General features: G+C 38.0%; 1 protein-coding gene across 3 annotated transcripts in view; it reads left to right on the forward strand.

Moving 5' to 3' along the window:
* Positions 1-23,608, forward strand: part of CAPRIN1 (cell cycle associated protein 1) — a 38,596-nt gene extending 14,988 nt beyond the window's left edge. Inside the window, exons 5-19 of one of the 3 annotated variants that reach the window (XM_074230454.1) lie at positions 1,389-1,627; positions 1,737-1,819; positions 3,488-3,625; positions 5,973-6,025; positions 6,102-6,188; positions 9,056-9,211; positions 9,634-9,742; positions 10,143-10,204; positions 10,859-10,969; positions 11,175-11,324; positions 11,479-11,629; positions 14,197-14,391; positions 16,142-16,242; positions 16,853-16,916; positions 19,313-19,540. In XM_074230454.1, coding sequence (XP_074086555.1) covers positions 1,389-1,627; positions 1,737-1,819; positions 3,488-3,625; positions 5,973-6,025; positions 6,102-6,188; positions 9,056-9,211; positions 9,634-9,742; positions 10,143-10,204; positions 10,859-10,969; positions 11,175-11,324; positions 11,479-11,629; positions 14,197-14,391; positions 16,142-16,242; positions 16,853-16,916; positions 19,313-19,335 — 1,722 coding nt within the window. In that variant the 3' untranslated portion in view covers positions 19,336-19,540. Of the gene's footprint in view, positions 1-1,388; positions 1,628-1,736; positions 1,820-3,487; positions 3,626-5,972; positions 6,026-6,101; positions 6,189-9,055; positions 9,212-9,633; positions 9,743-10,142; positions 10,205-10,858; positions 10,970-11,174; positions 11,325-11,478; positions 11,630-14,196; positions 14,392-16,141; positions 16,243-16,852; positions 16,917-19,312; positions 19,541-22,370 lie in introns of those variants that run through there. The other 2 variants (XM_074230453.1, XM_074230455.1) reach the window with 2 other exon arrangements.
* Positions 23,609-24,452: the final 844 nt, after the last annotated feature.

The following is a 24,452-nucleotide window of genomic DNA, read 5'->3' on the forward strand; positions in this document are numbered from 1 at the left end:
GAAAAAAATTTTCAATAAATTCCAAAGGGTACATCTACATCTGCAGTTCAAAAATAAGCATCCTCCAAAAAAAAAAAGCCCTAAGGGGCGGCTAGGTGGCGGCAGTGGATAAAGCACCGGCCCTGGAGTCAGGAGTACCTGGGTTCAAATCCGGTCTCAGACACTTAATAATTACCTAGCTGTGTGGCCTTGGGCAAGCCACTTAACCCCATTTGCCTTGCAAAAACCTAAAAAAAAAAAAGCCCTAAAAAAAGGGCATCCTTTTAAATGTCAGTATAATTTGGTCTACCAGCACAGATTACATGTAGTTGATCTTTGAGAATTGTTGCTAAAAAGTTTACCGCCTGCATCCAACTTGAATGAAAATAATGAAGGTTCTCTAAGTGAAGATAGGCAGGACAGCTGACAACTCAGTCTTTCATTTTGCCCATAATTTAAAACTTTCCCAACTTGGTGTAGGACTTGCCAGTTCTGGCAGCGTTCTTGGAACCCCTGGCCACTTTTGTGCCATGATGAGGATTGAAATAGGATTTTGAAGGTTAGTCTCAAAGGTGTTAAAAATGAGTAAAATTCTACTCTGATTTACAGGTTACTTTACATATTATAAGTAGTACCATTTCCAGAGAGACCTTATTAATTAATCTGTTCCTCAAGTTTCTACAGTCATTCATCTCTTGGCACTATTGCCACTGTTTTATCATAGAAATGTCCTTCTGGGGTTTTAGGTAATGTGGTATAGAGCATAAGTGTCAGAACTCAAGGCCAAACCTGAGGTCATCCTTTTTTTTTTTTTGAGTCTGCCATCACTGGTGTAGAGAAAAGAATATTAGATTTGGTAAGGAAACCTGACTTCAAATCCTGATTCAAACATTTTAATTATGTGACCATAAGCAGATGATCTAAATCTTTGAGCCTCTAGTTCTTTATCTGTAAAGTGGAGGTAGTAACTGCTTCAGAAATGACTTCTAAATACTCAAGGAGACACAGTGGTGTTTTTTTTTTAAGTCTATAAGCAAAGAAAATAGAAATAGGATGAAAATTTTTATTTCTAGGTGAAAATAATAGAATTTTGACATTTTTGTGGTAGTTGATGCTTCTGATCTTTCTGATGTTAAAGGCAGTTGAGAATGATTCAGTGATCTTGAGACCTAAGACCTGAAATCTTATTTTTTTAACATCATAGTACATTGACCTTTTTAAAAAAATTTCTTTCTTTTCAATTGCACATAAAGATAGTTTTCAGCATTCATTTGTTGTAAGATTTTGAGTTCCACAAGTTAGACATATCTTGCATGTATTTTAGGACAACTTAATGATTTAAACTTTGCTGTAAAAATTTAATGTGAGGGATATTACTATTGATTATTTAAAATGTTTTCCTTTGGTAGATTCAGAAAACGATAAAAAAGACAGCCCGGAGAGAACAGCTCATGCGAGAAGAAGCAGAACAAAAGCGTTTGAAGACTGTCCTTGAACTGCAGTTTGTTTTGGACAAGTTAGGTGATGATGATGTCCGCAGTGATCTGAAGCAAGGTGTCAATGGTGTGCCCATTCTAAGTGAAAATGAAATGTCTGTTCTGGATGACTTCTATAAGCTAGTCCAACCTGAACGGGACATGAGCATGAGGTATGCTGTTGATAGCATTTGGGAAAAATTTTAAGAGGCATTATTTTGGATTTATTAAAAGACACTAAATTAAGCAATACTCCCTCACCGTTTTTTTGCCCCCTCAAAGGCTGAATGAACAGTATGAACAAGCATCTATTCATCTCTGGGACTTGTTGGAAGGAAAGGAAAAACCAGTTTGTGGAACAACCTGTAAGTAGCTCTGGCTTCAGCAGTAGGAGTTTGTTTGTTGTACAGAAGGAGAATTCTCCAGGTGCAAATAAATCTAAGAAACTCATGAACACATTCTTCCTCTGAAATTAGTTGACATGTGTACTAAGGGTACATTGATTGGCATAGCTGAAAGTTAAGTGAAGAACAACTAAATGCAGGCTTGTGACTGTCAAGGGCACTGGTCCAGCCCTCCTTCTGTACATTTGTTCCTGTGCTGTTTTGGAGTCATGAGTCTGTTGTAGGTGCTGCTTAGTCTTTTATTATATTTAACAAATAGAAATAGCCTGTAAGTAGACCATGTAATCAAACACAAGTGAGGGTGTTTTATGCTATTTGTGTAGGAAATAATACTGTATGGAGTACAAGAAAAGTCAGGGGAAGGTAGTAGCCTGAGTTAGTCTTTGGAGGCTGCTAAATCACACGAACATATAGGAAAGCATTGTTCATTAACTATGCAATAAATTACATTTTCAAAACATCCTAGCTGATGTCTGCATTAAAAAACTGTTTAAAAACACTGCCAATTACCTTTGACTTTCCTGAACTCCTTTATTTCAGTTTCTTCACTGTCTAAAATAAGGTGTTTTTTATCCTGGCTTGAAAGTTTCAAGTCAAGATTGTACTTTGTAAATTTTGTATAGTGTCTGGCATTTTCTTGCCAACCCAATAAATATGTACTATGTTAGAGTAAATTATCTTATTTTATCTCATCATGATTTACTTGCAAAGCATGATACAATAGTAGAACTTAGGACTTAGAAGGCCTAGAATTCATATCTTCCTGACCCTCAGTAGTTGTATCATCTTAGGCGATCACTTCATCTATATCTATCTATCTCTCTCTCTCTATTTTTATATATATATCAATTTTTTTAATCTAGTAAATGTTGGTACTATTTTTTGTAACATCTCCCTAATGGACTTTTTTATGTTAAAATAGAATAATGATACAGAGAACTTTGCAGTGTGACACAATTTTGAACCATTAGTCAATTCATTGAGATTTAGCTATAAAATAATGTGTGGTTCTCTAGTATTCATTAAAATTTGTCTTTTGAGATTGATTCTTGTATATTGAAATCTCTTCTAAAAATGACTTTATATGAAACCAAGATTGTGATAAGCATTGTAACATCTGACAATTATCTTTTGAGAAGACTACAGTTAGGTGGTAAATATAGTTTGATGCATGCTATAGGAGTACACCTACTGGACCATTTTAGTAATGGTTAGATAATAATAAGCAGCCTACCTTGGGATTTTACTTGCTATTCATCTTTCACAAATAATTTAATTGCCCTCAGAAGTAAAAGTTAAGTGCTAATTAAATTTGATCTAAAATAAGCAAAAAAGGGAAGAAAACTGACAGCAGAATTGGAAACCAGATGAGACTTGGGATATTGCTAGCTTTTGAACCCTTGGACATGTCAGTTCTGAACCTCATTGGAAATGATACCTGCAGTATTTCCCTTACCTGGCTACTGTGACAGTCAAATTAAAATGTATATAAAATGTTTTATAAACCTGAAGACATCAGGTAAGATGCTAACAATTAATATTAAGATAGACTTTCACAAAAACGTCAAAAGTACTTTTTGAAATGATAGGATTTAATTGGAATTTATTCTTGCTTTGTGTCTCTCTTAGACAAAGTCCTAAAGGAATTGGTCGAACGCATTTTTCAGACCAGTTACTTTGATAGCACCCACAACCACCAGAATGGCTTATGTGAGGAAGAAGAGACAGCTGCTCTTCCAACAGGGGAAGACCAGGCAGCAGAAGTTGGTAAGTGCACAGGAGTCCATGTAGTCTCGTTGAGAGTTTATGTCTGGATGCTATTTGTTTATATTTACATACTTGCATTTCTGTGATGCTTTTCATTTTTTAAAAAGGGTCTTTTTATTTGTTTTTGTAAGGCAATGGGGTTTTAGTGACTTTGTCCAAGATCACACAGCTAGTGTCTGAGGTCACATTTGAACTCGGGTCCTCCAGACTCCAGGGCCAATGCTCTATCCATTGCACCACCTAGCTGCCTTGCTGAAAAGGGCCTTTTAAACACATATAAATTTACTGCCTTTTAAGTTAAGTTAAAAGAGTTCCTAATGTATTACCATGTATTTGGCCCTGCTGAGTGCTAGGATACAAATATGACTGTCCTGTTCTCCAGGAGCTTCCATTCTAATAGAGAAAGACAGGATCTGTATAGAACTGCAAGATAGGGTTGGGGAAGGTCACTAATCAGAGTGGAACCTCAAGACAGGTTTCTCAGTTGTACTCAAAGAGATGATTGTTTTGATTATATTAAGGTTAATTCTCCCCCCCCCCCTTTACTTTATCTTAATCCAGGCTCTAGAAATTTACTTTTTTTTGGTTTGTTTTTTTCATAGTTTAACCTTTCTCTTTCTTAGCTTTAGGGGAAAAAAGAGATCTAAACTAATCTCTGCTCTTTATCCTTTCTCCTGTGTCACTGATATGAATGCCCCTTTCCAAGAAATGTTTTCATTCCACTGCTTTTCAATAATAAGCATTGCATAATCCTATTTTGAGTAGGATTTTGTCATACTCTTTTGTCTCTTTAGCTGCAACTTGGTCATTCTAAATATATAGCACTCATTTTTTATTCTTTCTCTTTCATGTGTATGTTATCACTGTACATATTTCTTGGTTTTGCTTATTTTACTCTTGAGTCAGCTGCTTATATAAATTTTCCTATATTCCATTATTCATATTTCTAATTTCTTCTGGCACATCATTCCTTTATTAATGTATCAGAGCCATTCCCAGTTCTTTGTATTTTTGTTTCATTTTTTCCTTCCCCAATAAAGTGCTGTTAAAAATATTTTAGTTCATATGAAACCCTTATCTTTGATCTTGTTGAAATAAATGTGTGTGTGTGTGTATAAATAAATAAAACTAGGGGTATAAAATATTATAACTTTTTAAAAGTGTAATTCTAAATTGCTTCTCAGAAGGCTTGGACCAATTTTCAAAGCACAAGAGTCTCATTGTTGCCAATCTGTCTCGAGGAATATAGTGCTAGGATAGGTAAATACCATCACCTTACTACAGTGCAAGCATAATCATAATATTGAAAATAACCATTATTATTCTGTATGTCATTGGTCCAAACCATTGAAATTTGTTAATATTAAAAGTAATTAGCTCCTCAAGAATTGGAAGCGGGGGCGGATAGGTGGCACAGTGGATAGAGCACTGGCCCTGGAGTCAGGAGTATCTGGGTTCAAATCCAGTCTCAAACATTTAATAATTCCCTAGCTGTGTGGCCTTGGGCAAGCCACTTAACCCCGTTTGCCTTGCAAAAAAAACAAACAAACCTAAAAAAAAGAATGGGAAGTGAAATAAAGAGTTACACAAGGTTAAATAAGTTTTACTAATTCTTCATATATATCTCTTAGAAATATGATTCTTACCAGAGTCGTGTTGCAAGGATTTTTACATGAAATTAAGATTTTGCATAAAATTAGAAGGAAAATAATTCCAGTCCTTTTTCTTGAAAGGTATCCTCTCTAACTTCTTAACATGCTCAGTTCATTACTTTTTTAGGCAAGTCCAATTTTGTATTATTGAAATTAATGAGAAGCTTTTCCTTATACTGAGGCAAAAATTGTTCTTCATCAGCCTACCCATTGTTCTTGGTCTGTCTTCTTGGGCTAAGACCAAATCATTTATCTTGCAGTCCTTCAAGTATTTGAAGACGATAAGCTAGCATATTGTTGGGGACAGACAAAACATACATACTTGAAACTTCTTAATGGTCACTCCTCTTGAGCAAGCTCAAAGTTTTTGTCCTTTGTGGAGTGTTGTGCCAGAAATAAGGTCTGTAATGGGAGGACTCATAGCCTTCCTTGTTTTGCAAATAATTTGCAGCTTATGATCAATTTTGGGGTCAGGAGCTGCCAGATCATTCTGTCCCATTGGGCTTTCAGTTTATTCAAACAGTGGTCTAACCATGTCACCTTCTTTTCTCAACTTGTTATTGTTCTTTGTTGCTAAAAAAAAGTTTTTGAGTGTAATTATGGGACAGTGGTATTGGTTGCAATGATTATACAATTAAGATTTTAACTTGAAATAAAATATTTTCTTAAAATATTATTTCTTTTTTTTCTTACAGAAGTTGAGCCAGCAGAAGAATATGCTGAACAAAATGAAGTTGAATCAACAGAGGTATGGTTTTTATTTGAATGTTGTTTGCGACTTTTCTTCTTTAAAAAAATGCTCAACATGCCTTTTTTTTCCCCAGTATGTAAATAGACAGTTTATGGCAGAGACTCAGTTCAGCAACAGTGAAAAGGAACAGGTAGATGAATGGACAGTTGAAACAGTTGAGGTAAGAAAATGTCTGTGTTGGAAATTGATTTGTAAGTTTGATGGCTGTTTAATCCTCATTGATGGATATTTAATTTTGCCCAGTAATTCTGAGTTATCTTAAACTGGGCTTGTAAAAAATTATACTTAAAAGAAAAGGAAGGGGCAACCCTGAGGTTTCAGGTGAGGTGTTGAATTTCATGGGGATGACGAGTCTCCAAATTATTTAGAATTATTATAACAGTATTAATAGAGGACTGGCAACAAATTATTGACACAGTGAAGATTCCATTTTTAATTGATGCCATTATGAAGAGAGATGGAGATGATAAAATGCTTCCATGTCTCTCATCCAGGGTAGCAATTTAGAAAAATTTTGTTTCCAGCAAATACATCTTTCTAGGTCAATCCTGTGTGCAGAATTACTTGAATTGTTTTTTTACCAAGTAACGTGACCCTCCATTTCCCCTTCATCCATTCCATCTAAAGCACCCTCAAAAGGATCCTTTACAACTTCCAAAACCATCTGTTTGAAACAAGGCACACCAAGATCTCTTAAGTTTAAAAGAAGAATGGTGTGGGTGGGAGGATCTCTGCTTTTTGTAGAGACTAGGCCAGCTCTTTTTGTCTTCAGATCATTCAGATTGGGAAATAGGAAATCATCTTGTAGTGTTAATGGACTTTTACTGGATTCTTTTGACCTATTATTTTCCTTTTATGTAATGAATGATTGTCGTGTTTGGTTGTCTCCCCCCCCCCCCCCAAACCTTCATTCCTCCCCCTTACCCTTCTATCAGTGTGTTGTAGAGTAGGTTAGTGAGGATGGAAGCCAAATAGCCAGAGGTTAAAGAAGAAATGACTGGAAATGGTAGGTATGAGACTTTTTTGGCATTGTCAGGAAACAAAGAAAAGCCTTGAGACTGTGGTAACTTTTCAGAAGCCCCTGAAATGACTCAAGTCACATTTTCTGCTCTTAAAGACTTAGCTGACTATGCTGTCAGCCTTTATAAAGACCCTTTTAGACAAAGAGCTTAGACCTCTCATTGCCACAGAGCTTTTTCCTCCTTGCCTCTGTGATCTCTTCAGTTCAGATCCTTTCTTTCCAAGTGGACAGAATGAGACTTGTTTGTGCTAGGAGCTTTGAGGTAGTGTGGATGCTGAGACAGAATACAGGCTTTCTCATCCCAACATGGATAACTTGCCTCTTCTGGTCTTGTATCTCTCTGACTTCCCTCCACCTTCTCAACTAGACTACCTTCTGCTAAATATTTGGTTGGGTCTATTTCTTTATTTTGTAAATCTTTTTGTCTGTGATAAACTGTAGAGAGTAGCCTAGCAATGCTTAAAAAATGTGCTTATTGATTGAAAAGTAAAGTGTTGGCAATAAAGAAACCAGTGTTTTAGGAGTTCTCATTGCTGTTCAAACATGTTAGCTTCACGGATTGTGATGGAACCCTAAAGAACTTGATATAGAACTTTCTGCACATATGTTGTACATTTTTCATGTTTGCATAAAGATGGTACTTTTCCCATGTTAGGAGAGTAATCAGTGTAAAAGATCCAATCATAATTTTAGGCATTCATATCTAATAGTGGTCTAGATTCTATTTTCTGCGTAAGTTTTGTCAGCGCTCAGGATAACTAATTATGGGTATTAAATATTTTACCTATAAGGAAAGGACAGATAAGCAGGTAATAATTCGATCAAGGTAATTTAAGCACACATATCAAGCTTTGCAAGGAAGTTATTTAGATGGAATATAAAATAACTGAACCAGGGTGCTAGGTGGCAGTGGATAGGGCACTGACCTTGGAGTTAGGAAGATGGGAGTTCAAATTTAGCCTCAGACACTTGATACTCATAAGCAGTATGACCTTGGACAGGTCACTTAATCCTGATTGCCTCACATCCCAGGGCCATCTCCTGATCCATATCTGGCCACTGGAACCAGATGGCTCTAGAAGAGAAAGTGAAGCTGGTGACTTAGCATAGCCCTCCTTCACTCAAATCCAATTCATGTGCTTGTCATGGCATCACTGCCATGGTCCTCTTTGAGAATGAAGTACAAACAACATCAAAATAGCTGAATAATAATGTATACTTATAAAAATATTCCTTATGCCATGTAATACATGGAAGATAGTAGTAACTTCTGCCTTGTGAATTAGATAGCACTCTGCTATTAAGTAAAACACAAAATGAAGTTTGTGTTCACCCAAAATGTTTGCTATAGTTTTGGAGGGAGTCTCAGTAGTATCTGATGTCCTCCAGGAGCATAGAAAAAACAAGGGATGAAGTTTGTCTGTCTTCCAAATTAGGATACATAGTTGGAGATGTAGTTCAATAGGTTTCTTGGACAGACATTGACTAAACAACGATTCTGGGTCCTGAACTGAATAGGGATGTATTCTGGATCAGCTTTGTGAAAATGAGTGACATTCTTCATGCTCTTCTAGGTGAAATAAAGGCACACCTTCTTCCTTAGAATTCTCTTCTGGTAGTTTTCTGGTTCTGAGTCCTAGAACTTCATGAGCTGCAAAAGAATACTAAGGGTCTCCCACAAAGGAAGTACCCAAGCAGCATGTTAGCAATTTAATGTTGTACAAAGGAAACTGAGAGAGATCAGAGGGATGCTCGACCAAAAGGAGCTAGAAGGGTCTTAACTAAACCTCGTCTCCTTGGTATCTGCGAGGGTAGAAGAAGGCTTCCAGGCCCCGTCTGGAGAGAAGAAGCTGTCAGTGGGTCTTGATTTTCTGGAGATATCCTTGATGTTAACATGACATCTGAACAATCTCTCCTTTAAAACCTGGAGATTGAGAGAGCTGACTTGTTGAACACTTTCTGACTTCTTTTTATGGTTAGCTGTATAATGATCCCTTTTCCCTAAGGTGGTCAACTCACTGCAGCAGCAGCCACAGGCCCCCTCCCCCTCTGGGCCAGAGGCTCACACTTTGGCACCAGTGGCTCAGGCTGACCCTCTGGTGAGAAGACAACGAGTGCAAGACCTCATGGCACAAATGCAGGGGCCGTACAATTTCATACAGGTGAGTGAACGGATGCAAATTGTTTTAAATTAGGGTTAATTGCTATTTGTTATTAATCTATGATTTCATAGATTTGTGAAATTCCCCCAAAAGCCCTTCTCCTTTTTTCAATATCTCTACCTTCCATTCCTGAAAATATGATTTCTGGATCTTACTTGTACATCATGTGAATCCACAGATTACAATGGGATGATGATTTCTCTTGTTTTAGATGTGATTTTTAGGTCTGGAGCTGTGATTTTTTTTTTTTTTTTTTAAATCAGAAATTGGCATGGAAACTGCACTGACTTATGCAGGTCTGTCCCTTAGTCTGGTAATGGCCCGATTAGGTCTTGTCAATCCTCCTTCCCAAGCTGTGAAGTCCTTAGGACCTCCACTGCTCATCACTGTTGTTCTTTTCATTTGGGTGTATCTTGCTGTAGGATTCCATGCTGGACTTTGAAAGTCAGACGCTTGATCCTGCCATTGTGTCTGCACAGCCCATGAATCCGTCCCAGAATATGGACATGCCTCAGCTTGTCTGCCCTCCAGGTGAGTGAAGGCCACAGGCCTTGGGATATATGAGAGGGAGGGCAAGAGAGATAGACCCACAAACATAGACACAGCCCCTCTCAACCTGGATTTTTACATCAGTAAATGATGATAGCATAAACTGTTAAGGATTGCTGTTAGAGTCAAATAAAATAATATTTGTGAAACTCTTTGAAAACATTATGTTGCTATAGAAATGTTACCCATTAATATCATTAGTTATTATTATTAGTTGCCTGAGAAACTTAGAGGCTAAGTGAATTATGAAAGGTTACCTAGCCCATGTCAGAGTTGATATTTGAACTACTTGAGCCTTCTATGAAAGAGATGAAATGTAGCTATTTAAAATTGTTGAGAAATGACAACATATCGACAATGAGTTCTTTTGTCAAAATTTCAGTTCACACCGAATCTAGACTGGCTCAACCTAATCCAGTTCCTGTACAGCCAGAAGCTACACAGGTGAGGGTAATTATCTTGATCCCCCCCCCAAAAAAAAAATTATGATCCTGGGGTTATAGAATTAGAGCTATCAGATACCTTGGAAGTCATCTTTTACCTAGCCTAGCCTAGCCCCTCTTATTTTCCAGGTTAGCTGTCCTAGGCTCTCACAGAGGTGTCTGTGACTGAGAACACTCATACTTTGGAGTTGGGAGACCCTTTAATTTGCCCAAATTGTAGTTAATCGACAACTAAAGAACTTCTTTACACATACACACAAGACACTTGCACATGCACATAGAAACACATGTGTGAGTTATGCCTGTACTTTTATTTATTAAGTATTCAAATCTTCGTTTTTCAAATTGTAAAACTAGGGCTTAGCCTAAACATTAGCCCCTATTAAGCACTGAACTCAACCCTAGTAATACTGACAGAAAGTCCTTGAAGAACTCCCACTCCTGGGGGGCTTCAGCCCCTGAGAGATTCTCAGAAGTTTTTTAGGTGTCTTGTGCTCATTTGCCGCCGCCCCCCCCCCCCCCCCCCCCATTCTGCTCCTTGATAAGAAAGGTGTTTCTTTACATTCTCCATTGTGGAGAGCACTCGTTTTTTTTTCTACTCCATTTGGCCAATCTGAAGTGGTTTCAAAGAAAATTGCTACCCTTTCTCTTCTAGGTACCTTTGGTTTCTTCAACTAGTGAGGGATACACATCATCCCAGCCCATGTACCAGCCTTCTCACGCTGGAGAGCAACGACCTCAGAAGGAATCCATTGATCAGATTCAGGTAGGCTTGAAGTTTGCAGAATAAATATCTGCATGAAGACAAAGACCATTAGAGGACATTGCTGCTTAAAGATAGAAAAACCACATTTTGAGCAAATGAATTAATCTTACTTCATAAAAGGTACATATTCAGAAGTAACTCATTGTCAGGCAGTAGTCACTTGACCACAGGACTCTGCTGATGAGTATTTTGTGACCTTTTTTAGGCTGCAATATCACTAACTGCTGACCAGGCCCCAGCTTCCTCACCCCTTCCTGCTGCCTCTCAGCCCCAGGTGTTCCCAGCTGGATCAAGCAAACCTTTACACAGCAGCGGCATCAATGTCAATGCAGCTCCATTCCAGTCCATGCAAACGGTAGGCAAGGGCACATAGCCTGGATACTTGGGATTTTGTGACTTTTACAATGGATCCTGTTTCTAAAACTTGTTTTACATTTTATTTTAAAAGAAGATTTGAGATTTGGGAAATTGGATGTCACATGGTCTATTAATGACTTGTTTTCTTACAGGTATTCAATATGAATGCCCCTGTTCCTCCTGTTAATGAGCCAGAAACTTTAAAGCAGCAGAATCAGTACCAGGCTAGTTACAACCAGAGCTTTTCCAATCAGCCTCACCAAGTGGAGCAAGCGGAACTTCAGCAAGAGCAGCTTCAGGCTGGTAGGTAAACATCTTATTTCAAGCTTGCTTTCTAGTTAGTTTCTTGATAGTATCAAGACTGTTAACATAGTGAGGTACCCGATAGTTCATAAAGAGGTTTTATGATTAGGCACTGCACTAGTTAATAGAAATCAGTTGTCTTTGGGTTGCAGTTTTCTATCTGAAATTATTGAGAATTCAAAGGTCTGATAGTCAAAGCTATAGTGTTTACTTATTTAAATGAAAGACTGGGAAGGCTAGTTATTTTTTTTTCTACTTTGACTTTTCAGATCAACAAAAGAGATCTTTTAAACTGACTAGGGTCAGTTTAAATGTAGTGTCCTGTGGCACTACATTAGACCCAGCCTATTGATTAAGAGAGCCACTAAACCCTAAAAGGGGGTAGGGGAGGGTTATCCAAATTCGATTCCAAAAAATTATTTTCATCTAAACCACATGTATTTCTTGTCCATTTCCTCAGATGTCATCAAGGGAAACCGCTTCAACCCCCAATCCTCTCCCTTTCTGGTTTCTTTTATTTCTCTGATTATAACTGTGTTAGACCAGCACCACCTTTCTCTGGAATACTGGTCTGAGATTTTGCAGGAAGTCCTAATTGGAAAGATCTTGAGGCATGTTAAAATGACAGATGGTTCTCCCTCCCCTCTTCCCCCCCATATCCCCAAATAACTGAAGGGGGTGGGGTGATAGAAGACTCTGCTCTCCTATTAGAGGAATAGAACATATTTGGGAAGGAAGGTGGCTACCTCCTTAATGGAAAGTGAATATTTTCCTTATCAGAGGCTATGCATTTATGAGAATGAACTTGCTTGGAAAGGCTACAGTTAAAATAATCATGGGAAGTATAACTCACATTTTAATTGATATATCTGCTGTAAGTACCTAAATATATTTAGTGCTAAATAGCTTTTATACTTGGCCATGTTAAAACAGTGATCCAAAGATTTGGGGTAGAAATGATAAACCAGATTATAAAAGTTAAGTCCTAGAATAGTTTCTAAAACCATTTACTTCCTAGCTGCTCCACTCTAGACAGAGGTTGGACTTTGCTCAATTAGCGCCTGTGTTCACGTGGCAATAAGCAACTGCCTAAAGAAGCTGAAAACTTTCTCTAAGATTCATACAGAAGTTGTAAGACTGTTTCAAGAATTTCATGATTTTCACAACCCTATTCTCTCCCATGGATTCACAAGTCTTTTCTTAGACAGTAATCTATTTTGGCTTACTCTTCATATAAAACAAGCTGGGCATTTTGTCCGTGTATAAAATGATGTCAAAATGGTTACATCATTCTATTTGGTCATAACTGTTCTTCTAAACTCTATTTTTATGTGATCTTTTCCCAAATGATGCCTGTTCATAATCAGTTGATCAGTACAGTATTGTACTGTTGATGTAATGGAGAAAGCACAGAGCAAGGGAAAAGGTTCTTTTGCTAACCTAGGCCAGTCAATTTACCTGTTGTGTAACTTGAATTTTCAATATGTAAATAAGAGAATTATATGGGGAATCATCTTTAAAGTCCCTTTCTTGCTCTAATATTCTGAATCTTGAGTCTCCTTTGGTTGGATTGGGAAATTGTGAAATTTCCTGAATTGATCATTTTCCACATTATATCTTACTATGCACTTAGACATCTATGAATAAAAGGGCCTGATAAAGTCATGAATGTAATTGTTACTATTCCACATTGCCCTGGTGGCTTCAGAGTTCAGGGTTAAAGGGACTTTGGAGTCAGGGAGGCTAAATAATTGTCTCCCGTCAACACCCTCCAGGGTCTATTTGAAATGTTGAATCTGCTCCTTGTAAATCCTTTCCTCTCAAACACCCTCCCCCCCACCCCCAATCAAGATTGGCAGCAGAATGGTTCAACCCAGATTAAGGACCTAAGCCTGGTTTCAGTAGGATGGAGAGGAGAGGGTGACAGACCCTTTGGAAATGAAAATAGAGACATAAACTTTTGGGAGACTGCAAAGGAAGGGGGGTGGTCTATGACCATTCTCCAAAAAAAAAGGAAAAAAGGTCATGAACTCTAGACCTAGTGCTGGTTTGATCATATTTAGCTTGTCATGGCACTCAAACTTATGTATATACCCAGCACTATGTTGAAACTATATCATGAGAAACAGTTTAGGGAACTTGGAATGATTTAACTTCAACTTAAAAATGAATTTATTTCTGACACTGCAGAGGGCCAGACCTAGTCAATGAATAGAAACCACATGAAATTTGTCTTTGTATTTGGATTTGTTCTAAGGAAAAATTTTGGTGTGATAACCTTGTGGTGATGTGGGCTTCTTGTAATGAAACTGTGAAAATGTAGCTTCCTCAGGGAAGGAAGCCATAATAATGAATTTCTGCTTGGAGGTGCACATTGGACCAAGTTCTTTCCAACTATAAATGTTATTTAATTTCTACATCCTATATAATGATGTGTAAAATATTTCATAGAATTTAGCATTCCAATTAAATAATGGCTTCTGTAATCATACCCTTATAATTTTGAGTATCTATGTAAATAGAAGTACTAGTCAGTCACATGGACTTTTGTGTATGTTATGTTTTAGTGGTTGGCACCTATCACGGTTCCCAGGACCAGTCGCACCAGGTGGCAGGTAACCACCAGCAACCTCCACAGCAAAACACTGGATTTCCTCGTAGTAGTCAGCCCTACTACAATAGCCGAGGAGTTTCCCGTGGAGGGTCTCGTGGCACCAGAGGCTTAATGAATGGCTACAGAGGCCCTGCCAATGGATTTAGAGGTAATGGTTGTTTCCCATATTTTCCTTTAATAAGTTTTTGCAGTAGATTCTTTTTTTAGGCTTTTTGCAAGGCAAACGGGGTTACGTGGCTTGCCCAAGGCCTCACAGCTAGGTAATTATTGTCTGACACCGGATTTGAACCCAGGTACTCCTGACTCCAGGGCCGGTGCTTTATCCACCACTCCACCTAGCTGCCCCTTGCAGTAGATTCTTAGAGCAGTAGATTCTTAGACGACTTGAAGATCTTGGTTACCTTTTTTCCCCTCAATTTTAAATTGTGGTTTCAAGAAATTTCTTTGGAAGGTAGAGCACTAAATCAAATAAACAAGGATTTATTAAACAGCTTCTTTCAGCACTCTATACTATCAATACAGAGAGTAGGGTCCTAAGGAAACAAGGCCTTCCCTTGAGATGCAGTCAGCACTCTGATCTGGATGCACCACTTTGATTTTGTCACTTTATCATCTAATAAATTAAGTAAACTCTGTATCTGACAGAACACCATCATTTCATTCAACTATTGCAGTAACCTCCTGATAGATCTTCTCACCCCAGACTTAACCCTTCCATCCTCTGGGTCCTAGTTGCAACTGATAAAACATTAGCCTGCTATGTTGCTTCCTGGTAATTCTAGCATTAAACACAAATGCTCTCTTGGTATTTAAAGCCTTTCCAAGGCTGTTTGCAGCCTCTGTTTTACAGTCTCCTCAGAAGTGCTGCTCTTGACTAGGTGTCCCATCTGGACAAAGGCTCCTCTATGCCTTGGTCCCCTAGACCCCATCAGTTGCCCCTCCTCTCTCAGGTCTTGCCTGGTACCTCCCCTACACAATGACTTGTGTAGATGTGTATGTGTACATGTGATATTCTGTGATAGAGTGTGGGCTCCTGGAGGACAAGAGTGTGGCGCTTAGACCTTGACCAGATGCTTGAGTGGCCTTCCAGACAGTTTAGCTCAAACAACTTTCTTTTCTCAAATAGAACATCAGCTTCCACTTCTACAATTTGTCCGTGCTATTTCTTTAGGTTTTTGCAAGGCAGTGGGGTTTAAGTGGCTTGTCCAAGGCCACACAGATAATTCTTAAGTGTCTGAGGCTGGATTTGAACTCGGGTACTCCTGACTCCAGGGTTGGTGCTTTATCCACTGCGCCACCTAGCTGCCCCTCATGCTATTTCTTATACCTGAATTTGATTCTTACTTTGCTGCCTCAAATCCTAATGGTTGCCCCTAACCTTTTCTTTTACAATTGATCCACAAACATTTCTGGAATGCCACACTATGTTAAGAACTAAATCTTAGCTCTATTTCATGGCCCACCTTAAATAGTCTCTTTTTTTTAAATAATCTCTTTTATGAAAAAAATCTCTCCTGATCTTGACTAGTATCTTGTGTCTCCTATTTTGCATTTCAGCAGATATATTATACATTTTTCCTGTCTTTCTAGACTGTTAATTCTGTTAGAGGGGTAATCTGTTCTTATTTATCATTCTGAACTGATTGAAAGAAACAGTAAAGTTACTGACATAAAAACTTAGAAATAGAAGACAAGGAGTATTAGCAAATTGAAAAATTTGATATTTCCCTTTCTGGTAAAAAGATGGGGGACAGGGGGAAGATGATTGTCTTATCAACAGTCTTTGCCTTAGCCTACCTTCTTCATGTCTTTTCATTCCTCATTTTCTGATAAGTCTTTGGACAGATATTTAAAATATCTTGTGAACTTAAGTATTTTTTTATCTTTTTTTTTGTAAGGAGGCTATGATGGCTACCGCCCTTCATTTTCTAACACTCCAAATAGTGGTTATACGCAATCCCAGTTCAGTGCTCCACGTGACTACTCCAATTATCAGCGAGTGAGTAAATATGTTTTACTATGCTAAAAACTAAATTAATTAGAATAATGACAAGATAGATAATTACATAGGGATGAATACAATGCTAAATATTTCCTGGTTTTGTTATTTATAAAGGCAAATTGTATATTTTTTAAAATGGAAAGAAAGCAATTGCAGGCAAGAGAATTTATTGTAACCCAGTGCTTCTGTATAACATTACACCACCCGTTGTTGAAGCTAGATTTGAAAAACCAATTTCTGAAACTATTTTGTTTACTTGATCTTTTCAGTCAATTTCTAAAAGATCATAAGATTAAAGTAGGAAATAGCCTTAAAGATATTAAGCTTGAATATAAGTTCTTTCTCTTAGTATGACCCTTGTAAAAAACAGGTCTTTACAGCTGTTTTGTGTTTTTATTTGGTTAATTGGTGAGGAGTTTTTGTTTTTGGTAGTGAACAGAATATAAAAGGGGGTTTAGGGAAATGAAAAGAATAAGGAAAAATGTGTCTGATTTCTTAAATTTCAAAGGTAATTTTAGGAAAGTAACTTTATCAATTTGATTTTGTTTGGCATTTTGAGTGCATTATATTGGTAGGTATCGTCTATCTTTTCCTTTTTGTCTTTTAGGATGGATATCAACAAAACTTCAAGAGAGGATCTGGGCAGAGTGGACCACGGGGAGCCCCTAGAGGTAATGTGGATATGTAGCAGTTTTCTGCTAGTGTCTTGTTTGTTTCTCATCTGGAGTAAATTTGTCTTCACAATAAAATCCATCCTTACCTGGGATAGAATTATTTAAAAGAGGCCATGGCATTTATTATTTGAATTAGAACTGACTTTCAAGTTTTAGTTATCTGGTCATTTTGAGGATAAGAAAATTATTGCCCAGAGTCATAATCAGTGTAGTTCTTTCCCCTAGATTGGTTGCTCTGGAGAGTATTGTTTTACTCTGGAATAGGTACCATTGTAAGCAAATTGTTAAGGTGATTTGCATGTTAATTTATCAAATCAGTAAAGCACTATATAATATCAACTAAATTTATGTTTTCACATATTTCATTTGATCCATTTCTTTTAATAAAACAGTGTGAAGTAAGGAAAGTAAGAATATTGTTCCGATTTTACTGATGAGCAAAATGAGACATTAGAGTAGGACATGATCCAGAGGATCTCTTTTAAGAAGGAATTGGGGGAAGCTAGGTGGCACAATGTGATAAGAGCATCGACCCTGGAGTCAGGGTGACATTAGTTCAAATCCAGCCTCAGACACATGATTGCCTAGTTGTGTGACCTTGGGCAAGTCACTTAACCACATTGCCTTACATAAATTAAAAAAAGGAAGGAACTGCATTGTAATAGATGTAGGACTTTGCTGTATTTTAAAAATGATTTTGACAGATTTTTTTTTTTTAGCAGAGACCTATTAATTACAATCTGACTTTGGAAGCAGGAGCAATGGGTGAAATTTGGTGAGGCTTTTTTAGGCCTGATTCCAGAAAAGAAAAAGAAAAACAATTAGAACTCTCCCAAAATGGAATGGGCTATTTGGGGAAATAGTGAACTCTATCTGTTGGGAAATCTTGAAGCAAAGACTATAGGACTATTTAATGCAAATGCTATAAAAGATTCTTGTTCTATATGGACTCTTTGATATCTTATAACTCAGATTTTTTGACAAATTATGCATGTAGGATATTGGGTGAGGGCTGCCAAGATAATGGGGTCCTAAAAATAGGTTGAAGAAACTGGTATTGTTTGACCCAGAGGAGAGATTCCCAGGGTCATCTCTTTGAGAATAGGCATTGTCTATGGCCAGTCTGGATATACCCAATACTTAGCACAGTATAGTATAACATCTGGTGGAAAGGAGATCTCTCTCATTCATAATAAAGTGATTTAACTTAGCTGACTTGAACAAGAGCACTAGCACATCATATTGGGTCTTAGTTGGGGAGTACATATTACTCTGTTCTTCATCTAAATTTCCAGCTACAGAAACTCAAAAGTGAGATCTGTCTAAAACTGGAACAATTGGAAGAGTGTATCCCCTTCCCAGGGAAACAAGTAGTAGATGCCTCTTCACACAAAGTGTTCAGACTTAAGTTGCCTGACCACATGTGAGGAAGTTGCCTGAAAGGACCTTCATGCTTCTCTGTTTGTTGGAGAAACCCACTGGTGAGCCCGAAAATTCTAGGACTTTAAGGATCCAAAATTTGAACATTTTTCCTTTCCTCCAATCAGCTTATTTTTACTCATGGTAAATGTTTTCACTATAATTTTTGTTGGTCTTTAAAAACTCTATGTGTAAGGAACATAGAAGCATGTTTATGTACATTTTGCCAGTGATTACAAGATCAATCAATTTTATGTATGTGACTTTTTTATTTTTTGCTATTATTGATCTTTGAATTTCTGTTGCGATACCTTCTAAAATTTACTGAATTATGTTGTCAACTCTAGATCCTTTGGAAAATTTAGTGAGCCCTTGACTAATTTAACAAGCTGTTGTCAAAAGTTTCTTTATATGGAGTGGCTAGGTGGCATAGTGGATAAAGCACCGGCCCTGGAGTCAGGAGTACCTGGGTTCAATCCGGTCTCATACACTTGATAATTACCTAGCTGTGTGGCCTTGGGCAAGCCACTTAACCCCATTTGCCTTGCAAAAACCTAAAAAAAAATTTTTTTTCTTTATAACTTGCTGGTCTGGAACTTGGGAACATAATTTCTCATGGAAGTCATCTTTTACTATGGGGTAGGTTGTTCCTAATCTCCCCTTGGAAGCTAGAATATCACAATGCCTCTACCCTGGGCAATCAAAGGAATTTGGTGTAATATTGTAATATTATATAATATTTTAATAAAAGTGGGGGGGGAAAGTCAAATTTACCTTCCTCCCAAGGTCTCCACCTCTCTCTCCAAAATTGGCCTTCCTGAAGACCTCCTCCAGTCTTGTGTTTTACCTTTTTTACTCTGGACAAGTTGTGTTGCTTTGTTTGCCTGTAATATTGTATACTGTAAATGTTTGTCTTAAGTCCCATTGGTGCAGACACTGTGTATGAGCTAAACTTTGTTTCTCCTATTCCCTAGGAAAGTGGTTCTGTGCTCTGTAGGATCTTAATCATTTTGGAGACTCTTCAAGACTCCCTTTCCCTGTCAATCAGAAGCAAACAGGATTCTTTTTACCTGCTCAGGCCCACTTGACCTTTGTACCTTGCTGGGCATTTTGGTGCTTTGGATTGTACTCTGTTTTGACTTTTCCCCAGTTTTCCTGTCTTTTTTTCTTTTTTTAAATAAAACTTTGGTACATTGCTCAAAGATTTAGTTTTCTTAAAGTGAGTGTTTTTAAGAATGACTCAAAACAGTAGTAGTTGCCAGTGCCAACTACTCATACGCCTGCACTGATGAGGAACTCATGGGGAAAAGCTCTGAAATGCTGCTTTCACCCTTGGGGTCATGCATGGTTCTTAGGTTCTCTTCATTTCTCACTTCCACTCTAATTCATGGAGAAAGCCTGGAGCACCAGACACAGTAAATAGCTTGAGATTGGGCATAGAATGAGCCACCGAGACTTAAACCCTGGAGAGGATCTTAGAGGCCACTCCAGCCAGCTGGCTTGGAATAAGCAATATTCCCTCTTCCATCATCTCTTAACAAGTGAGCTGTCAAGTGCTTGTCCCCTTTCCATACCCATCATTGTCATTGAACCAGAATCTGCCTTTTTGACCTTTTCTCCGTGGGCCTGTATCTGCTCTTGAGGAATTTTTTCAGTCTTTATATAGCAACATCTCTTTCACTGTCCTTTGTTGCCTTCCTCTGGTCAAGTTCATTTTGTTTCTAACTTTCACTAGAGTATTCGAGATGTGGCCTGACCGCCATTCCTTTTCTTGGACGCTGGACATAAGCTTTTCTATATAGGAGAACATTATATATTATTCTTGTGAGCATGTTAAATTTTTTAACTGACCATCCTATCTCACTCTTCATTCTTTTTCCTCTAACAGTCCTCAGATGAATGCTTGACTTGTCAGGGCTTCTCTAGAACAGCAGCAGGTGCAGCCAGGCACAACATGTGGCAGCTATCCACAAATAGAAAGGAGAGAAGTGATGCTTCAGGCTGAGGGATTGGGGCTGGGGTTGGGACTGGGACTGGGGCTGGGGTTGGGGTTGGTGTTGGCGTTGGCGTTGGCGTTGGGGTTGGGGCCTGGGCCTAAGCCTAAACTGTTTGCTCCTTGCGGGGGGGAGGGGGGGAGGTAGATCCTCTTTCACTTTTTTTTTAATATAATGGAAATGGTATTAGTATCTTATGGAACTTTGTTCCCTAAAAGCATTCCTCAATTAGGATCTCCCTTTAGGTAGAATTATAATTTTTAGTTCCATTGAAGAATTGGTTTTTGTTCATAATAACAATTTTTGTGCTTTAGACTAGTTTGTCAAGTTAAGTAAACTTTTGTATGGGATTTTATATTTATGAATACAACTACCCTTTTATTTGTTGATTTTATAAAGTCTGAGAATTGTTTGATAGCTTTTTTTTAAAGGAACTCAATTTTGATAACTACTAGTAAGTACTACCAATCTTAAACAATGGTACCCTTTAATTAACCCTTAAGGGATGGATTCTCATCCAAAACATGCCATTTTTTTAAAAAGTCATTTTTTCCAATTACTTGAAAAGATAGTTGTCAGCATTCATCTTTTTGTAAGCCTTTGATTTCCTCATTTTCCTATCATTCTTTTTCTTCCCCTTCCCCATAGCAGTGAGCATCTGTAAGTACAAAGACTGGATTTGGATGCTTTCTGAGATTCCTTTCTCTTGGTAGAGAGATTGTGATAGTAGTCCTCTTGATTTGACAGGTACCCACTTGTCTTATATAATCTACTGGTTTCAAAAATATTAAGAGCAAATGACAAAGTGACTTAAGGGTAATGAATAATTTTCCTCACAACTTGCCTTGTGGGGGATAGGAAGTACAGGGTCTTTTTTTTTTCTTTTTTATAGACCCTGGGCCTTCAATATTTTGTCTCCAGTAATGCAACTATTGAGAAACACAGTGGTGGTATATAGTGGCTAGAGAGCTGGTCTTGGAATAAAAGAACCTGGTGTGGATTTAGAGTCACAGAACCTCAGTTTTCTTAGTTTTAAAATGAAAGGAATGCTTACCAGATGTATCTGCATCAGCATTATGTTATGACTTCAAAATAACAGAACTTCTACAATTGCACTTGGGAAAACTTAGCAAGTCTTATATAAATATCAGTCTTGACTATTTACTGACAAAATGAGATTTTAATCTTTGGCCTTCTGCAGCCTGCTTTGCTCTCTGGAAGAACATTCTCAAAGGGAGTTTACAAATGAGTGGGTCCCCAGGATCACATTTTCCATCTTGATGGTAGATACTCAAGTCCTAGAAGACTTCAAAGAACAGAACAGACTGGTTGCATGTGTTCTTTGACGGATTGTTAAAATGTTGATAGATAGGGTTAGGGCGGGATTGGTCTGGATAATTCCAGAATGAATGAGAGCAAGAGCCTCGCAGCAGGAAAGGTGCCAGTTATGTACAGAGGAGAAGAATAATGTAGTCAATGGAGAAAATGTTATGTTCTATATATTTCTTTTGAAAAAAGGAAGAGTTGAGAATTACTGGAGTAGCCTGCCAGTGGGGTGAGTATGCTACAGGATAGATATATATGCAGATAGGTTGTTTTCTTTTTCCTTGCCTTTGGAGTGGAATATTCAATAACTTGGAACCAGTTTGGCTAAACAAATTAAAAGGAACTTGAATTAAACAATCCTGGGACTGATTGAAATAACGGGTAGCCCACGTGTAAGCCTTGTTGCAAAGCAATACAATCCTACTTAAATCTCTTCCTTTTGGTTTTTATATTTAGAAAATCTTTTTTAATTTATTTTTCAGTGGAAAGATCTCAGTAATATTAGTTGAACTAAAGGGCTTAGAGTAAACATGCACAGGGCAGTCTATAAAAGAGGAATCTTCACTACATGGGAGACAGGCTAGGGGAATTGGTTTCTAGAAGCCCAAGGACTGCCAGTTCATACCTGTCTTTTGAAATTTTGTCTTGAAGAAGAAATTGAAATGCAAGTGTGTAAGAGACCTAAAAGCTTATTTTGTTTTGTTTTTTACAGGTCGTGGAGGACCCCCAAGACCCAACCGGGGGATGCCGCCAATGAACACTCAGCAAGTGAATTAAACCGGTTCACAGGATTATGTTTAAAACGCCAAAAACACACTGGCCAGTGTCCCATAACATGTTACCAGAAGAGTTATTATCTATTTGTTCTCCCTTTCAGGAAACTCATTGGTAAAGGGACTGTTTTCACCCCATAAAGACAGGACTAGAGTTGTCAGCTTTATGTTACCTGGATATGGAAGGAAACGATCTTTACTCTGCATGTTCTGTCCTAAGCGTCATCTTGAGCCTTGCACATGATACTCAGATTCCTCACCCTTGCTTAGGAGCAAAGCAAAACACACACACTTTCGGGGTGATCAGATCTCCATGGTTATTTGATTGAAATGGCTTGGAAAAAAAAAAAGCAAGATTGACTCATTTTTGACATTGGATAAAATCGGCAAATCAGCCCTAGAGTTGTTGTTTTGATGGTAATTGACAAAAACTAAAATATTTCCCGTGAAAGGAAGATGGAAAGAGTGGAGTGTGGTTTGGCAGAGCGACTGCATTTCACAGCTTTTTCTGGTTTAAATTGGAGCAGTGAACGTTTAGATGCATACCAAAAGATGCATGGGTCCCTAATCACACAAATAAGGCTGACTACCAGCTTTGATACAGCACTATTCATCACCAGGCCAAACTACTGTGGTTAAAAATAGATACATATAAATTGCTTTGTAACAGCTGACATTGTACAAGACAAAGCCAAAATGCAAAATTAGGCTTTGATTGGCACTTTAAAAAAAATCTGCAACAAATATGGGATGTACTCTGGATGGCCGCTTCTGTATTTAATGTGAAGTATTTAGATACCTTTTGGAAAACATTTAACAGTTTCTTTGATAGCAATGACTTTTGTAAGGATTGGTATTCTATATTTATCATTCCTTATGATACGTACATTGTCTGTCACTAATACTTGACCTTGCTGTATTGTCATCCACATAATTGGTACAGGTACTGATGGAAATCCTAACGGATAATCATAACACTTGGTCACATGTCTCTGCAGCCTGAAGGTTTTTAAAAAGAAAAAGATACCCAATGCCTGCCGCTGCTGCCCTTTAAATTGCTATCTTTTGAAAAGCACCAGTATGTTTGGATCGATTTCCCCTTTTAAGGGAAATGACAGCCAGCAGTTTCAGTTCTAATGGTATAATTAAAACAAATAAAACATGTTTATAAAAATTGTATCCTGGAACACTGGTGTTGAGCAGCTCACACACATGGTGGAGATCATACAGTTGTTGATTGTCTCCTTGATATTTCAGTTCTCTTCTGGTCCACTGAGGTTTTCCTGCGACTTTTGTTGTGGACCTGCCTTGACCCCCACGAGGTTCTCTTGACTATAATCTACATGAATGGAGTTCATTTTTTTACTCCTGAAGGCATTTGTTTTACCCATAAAAGGGATCTCTTTTGTTACATGAGGAATACCACAGGCTTGTTGGAGGTACCTGGTTCGTAGTGACTTAGCCCTTGTCCTGCGGGCACTCGGGTGCTGCCCGTACTCGGACCTCGCCGCCTGCCGTTCCTCCCACTCTGGCTTCCTGTTGAATTCATCCCATGTATTAAGCAAAGGCTGCTAAGTTCATGACACTTGTAGTCCAGAAACTGGATTTTATTTTCAGTCTTCAGCTCAGTAATTTGACAAATAGGTATTCAGTTAACTTTAATTTTGAAACCATTCTTAAAGCACTCATTGTTAGAAAACTGGATTTTTTTGCTGACCTTGTAATCTACTAAAATGATAGGCTATGGAAGGACTCTTGAGAACATTCCACATTCAGAAGTTTTGTAAAGGGGTTGGGGTTCAAAGGGGGGGTGTCTTCAATGTTTATTTTAAAATAAAATAAGTTCCTGTCTTTTCTCAGTTTTGGTTGTGGTACATCTTATTGAAAGGGTTTTGTGTTTAAGAGCACGAGCGGCTTGTTGGCCAGCGTTGTCCCCTCGTATCTGGCAAGGATGTACCACAACCATGCACGGTGCTGACAGTGGCTCACTAGGCCGGGAGGGCGAGCCTTGCCGCCCCGGG

This window comes from Macrotis lagotis, chromosome 3 (genome assembly GCF_037893015.1).
Source record: "Macrotis lagotis isolate mMagLag1 chromosome 3, bilby.v1.9.chrom.fasta, whole genome shotgun sequence".
Classification (NCBI taxonomy): domain Eukaryota; kingdom Metazoa; phylum Chordata; class Mammalia; order Peramelemorphia; family Peramelidae; genus Macrotis; species Macrotis lagotis.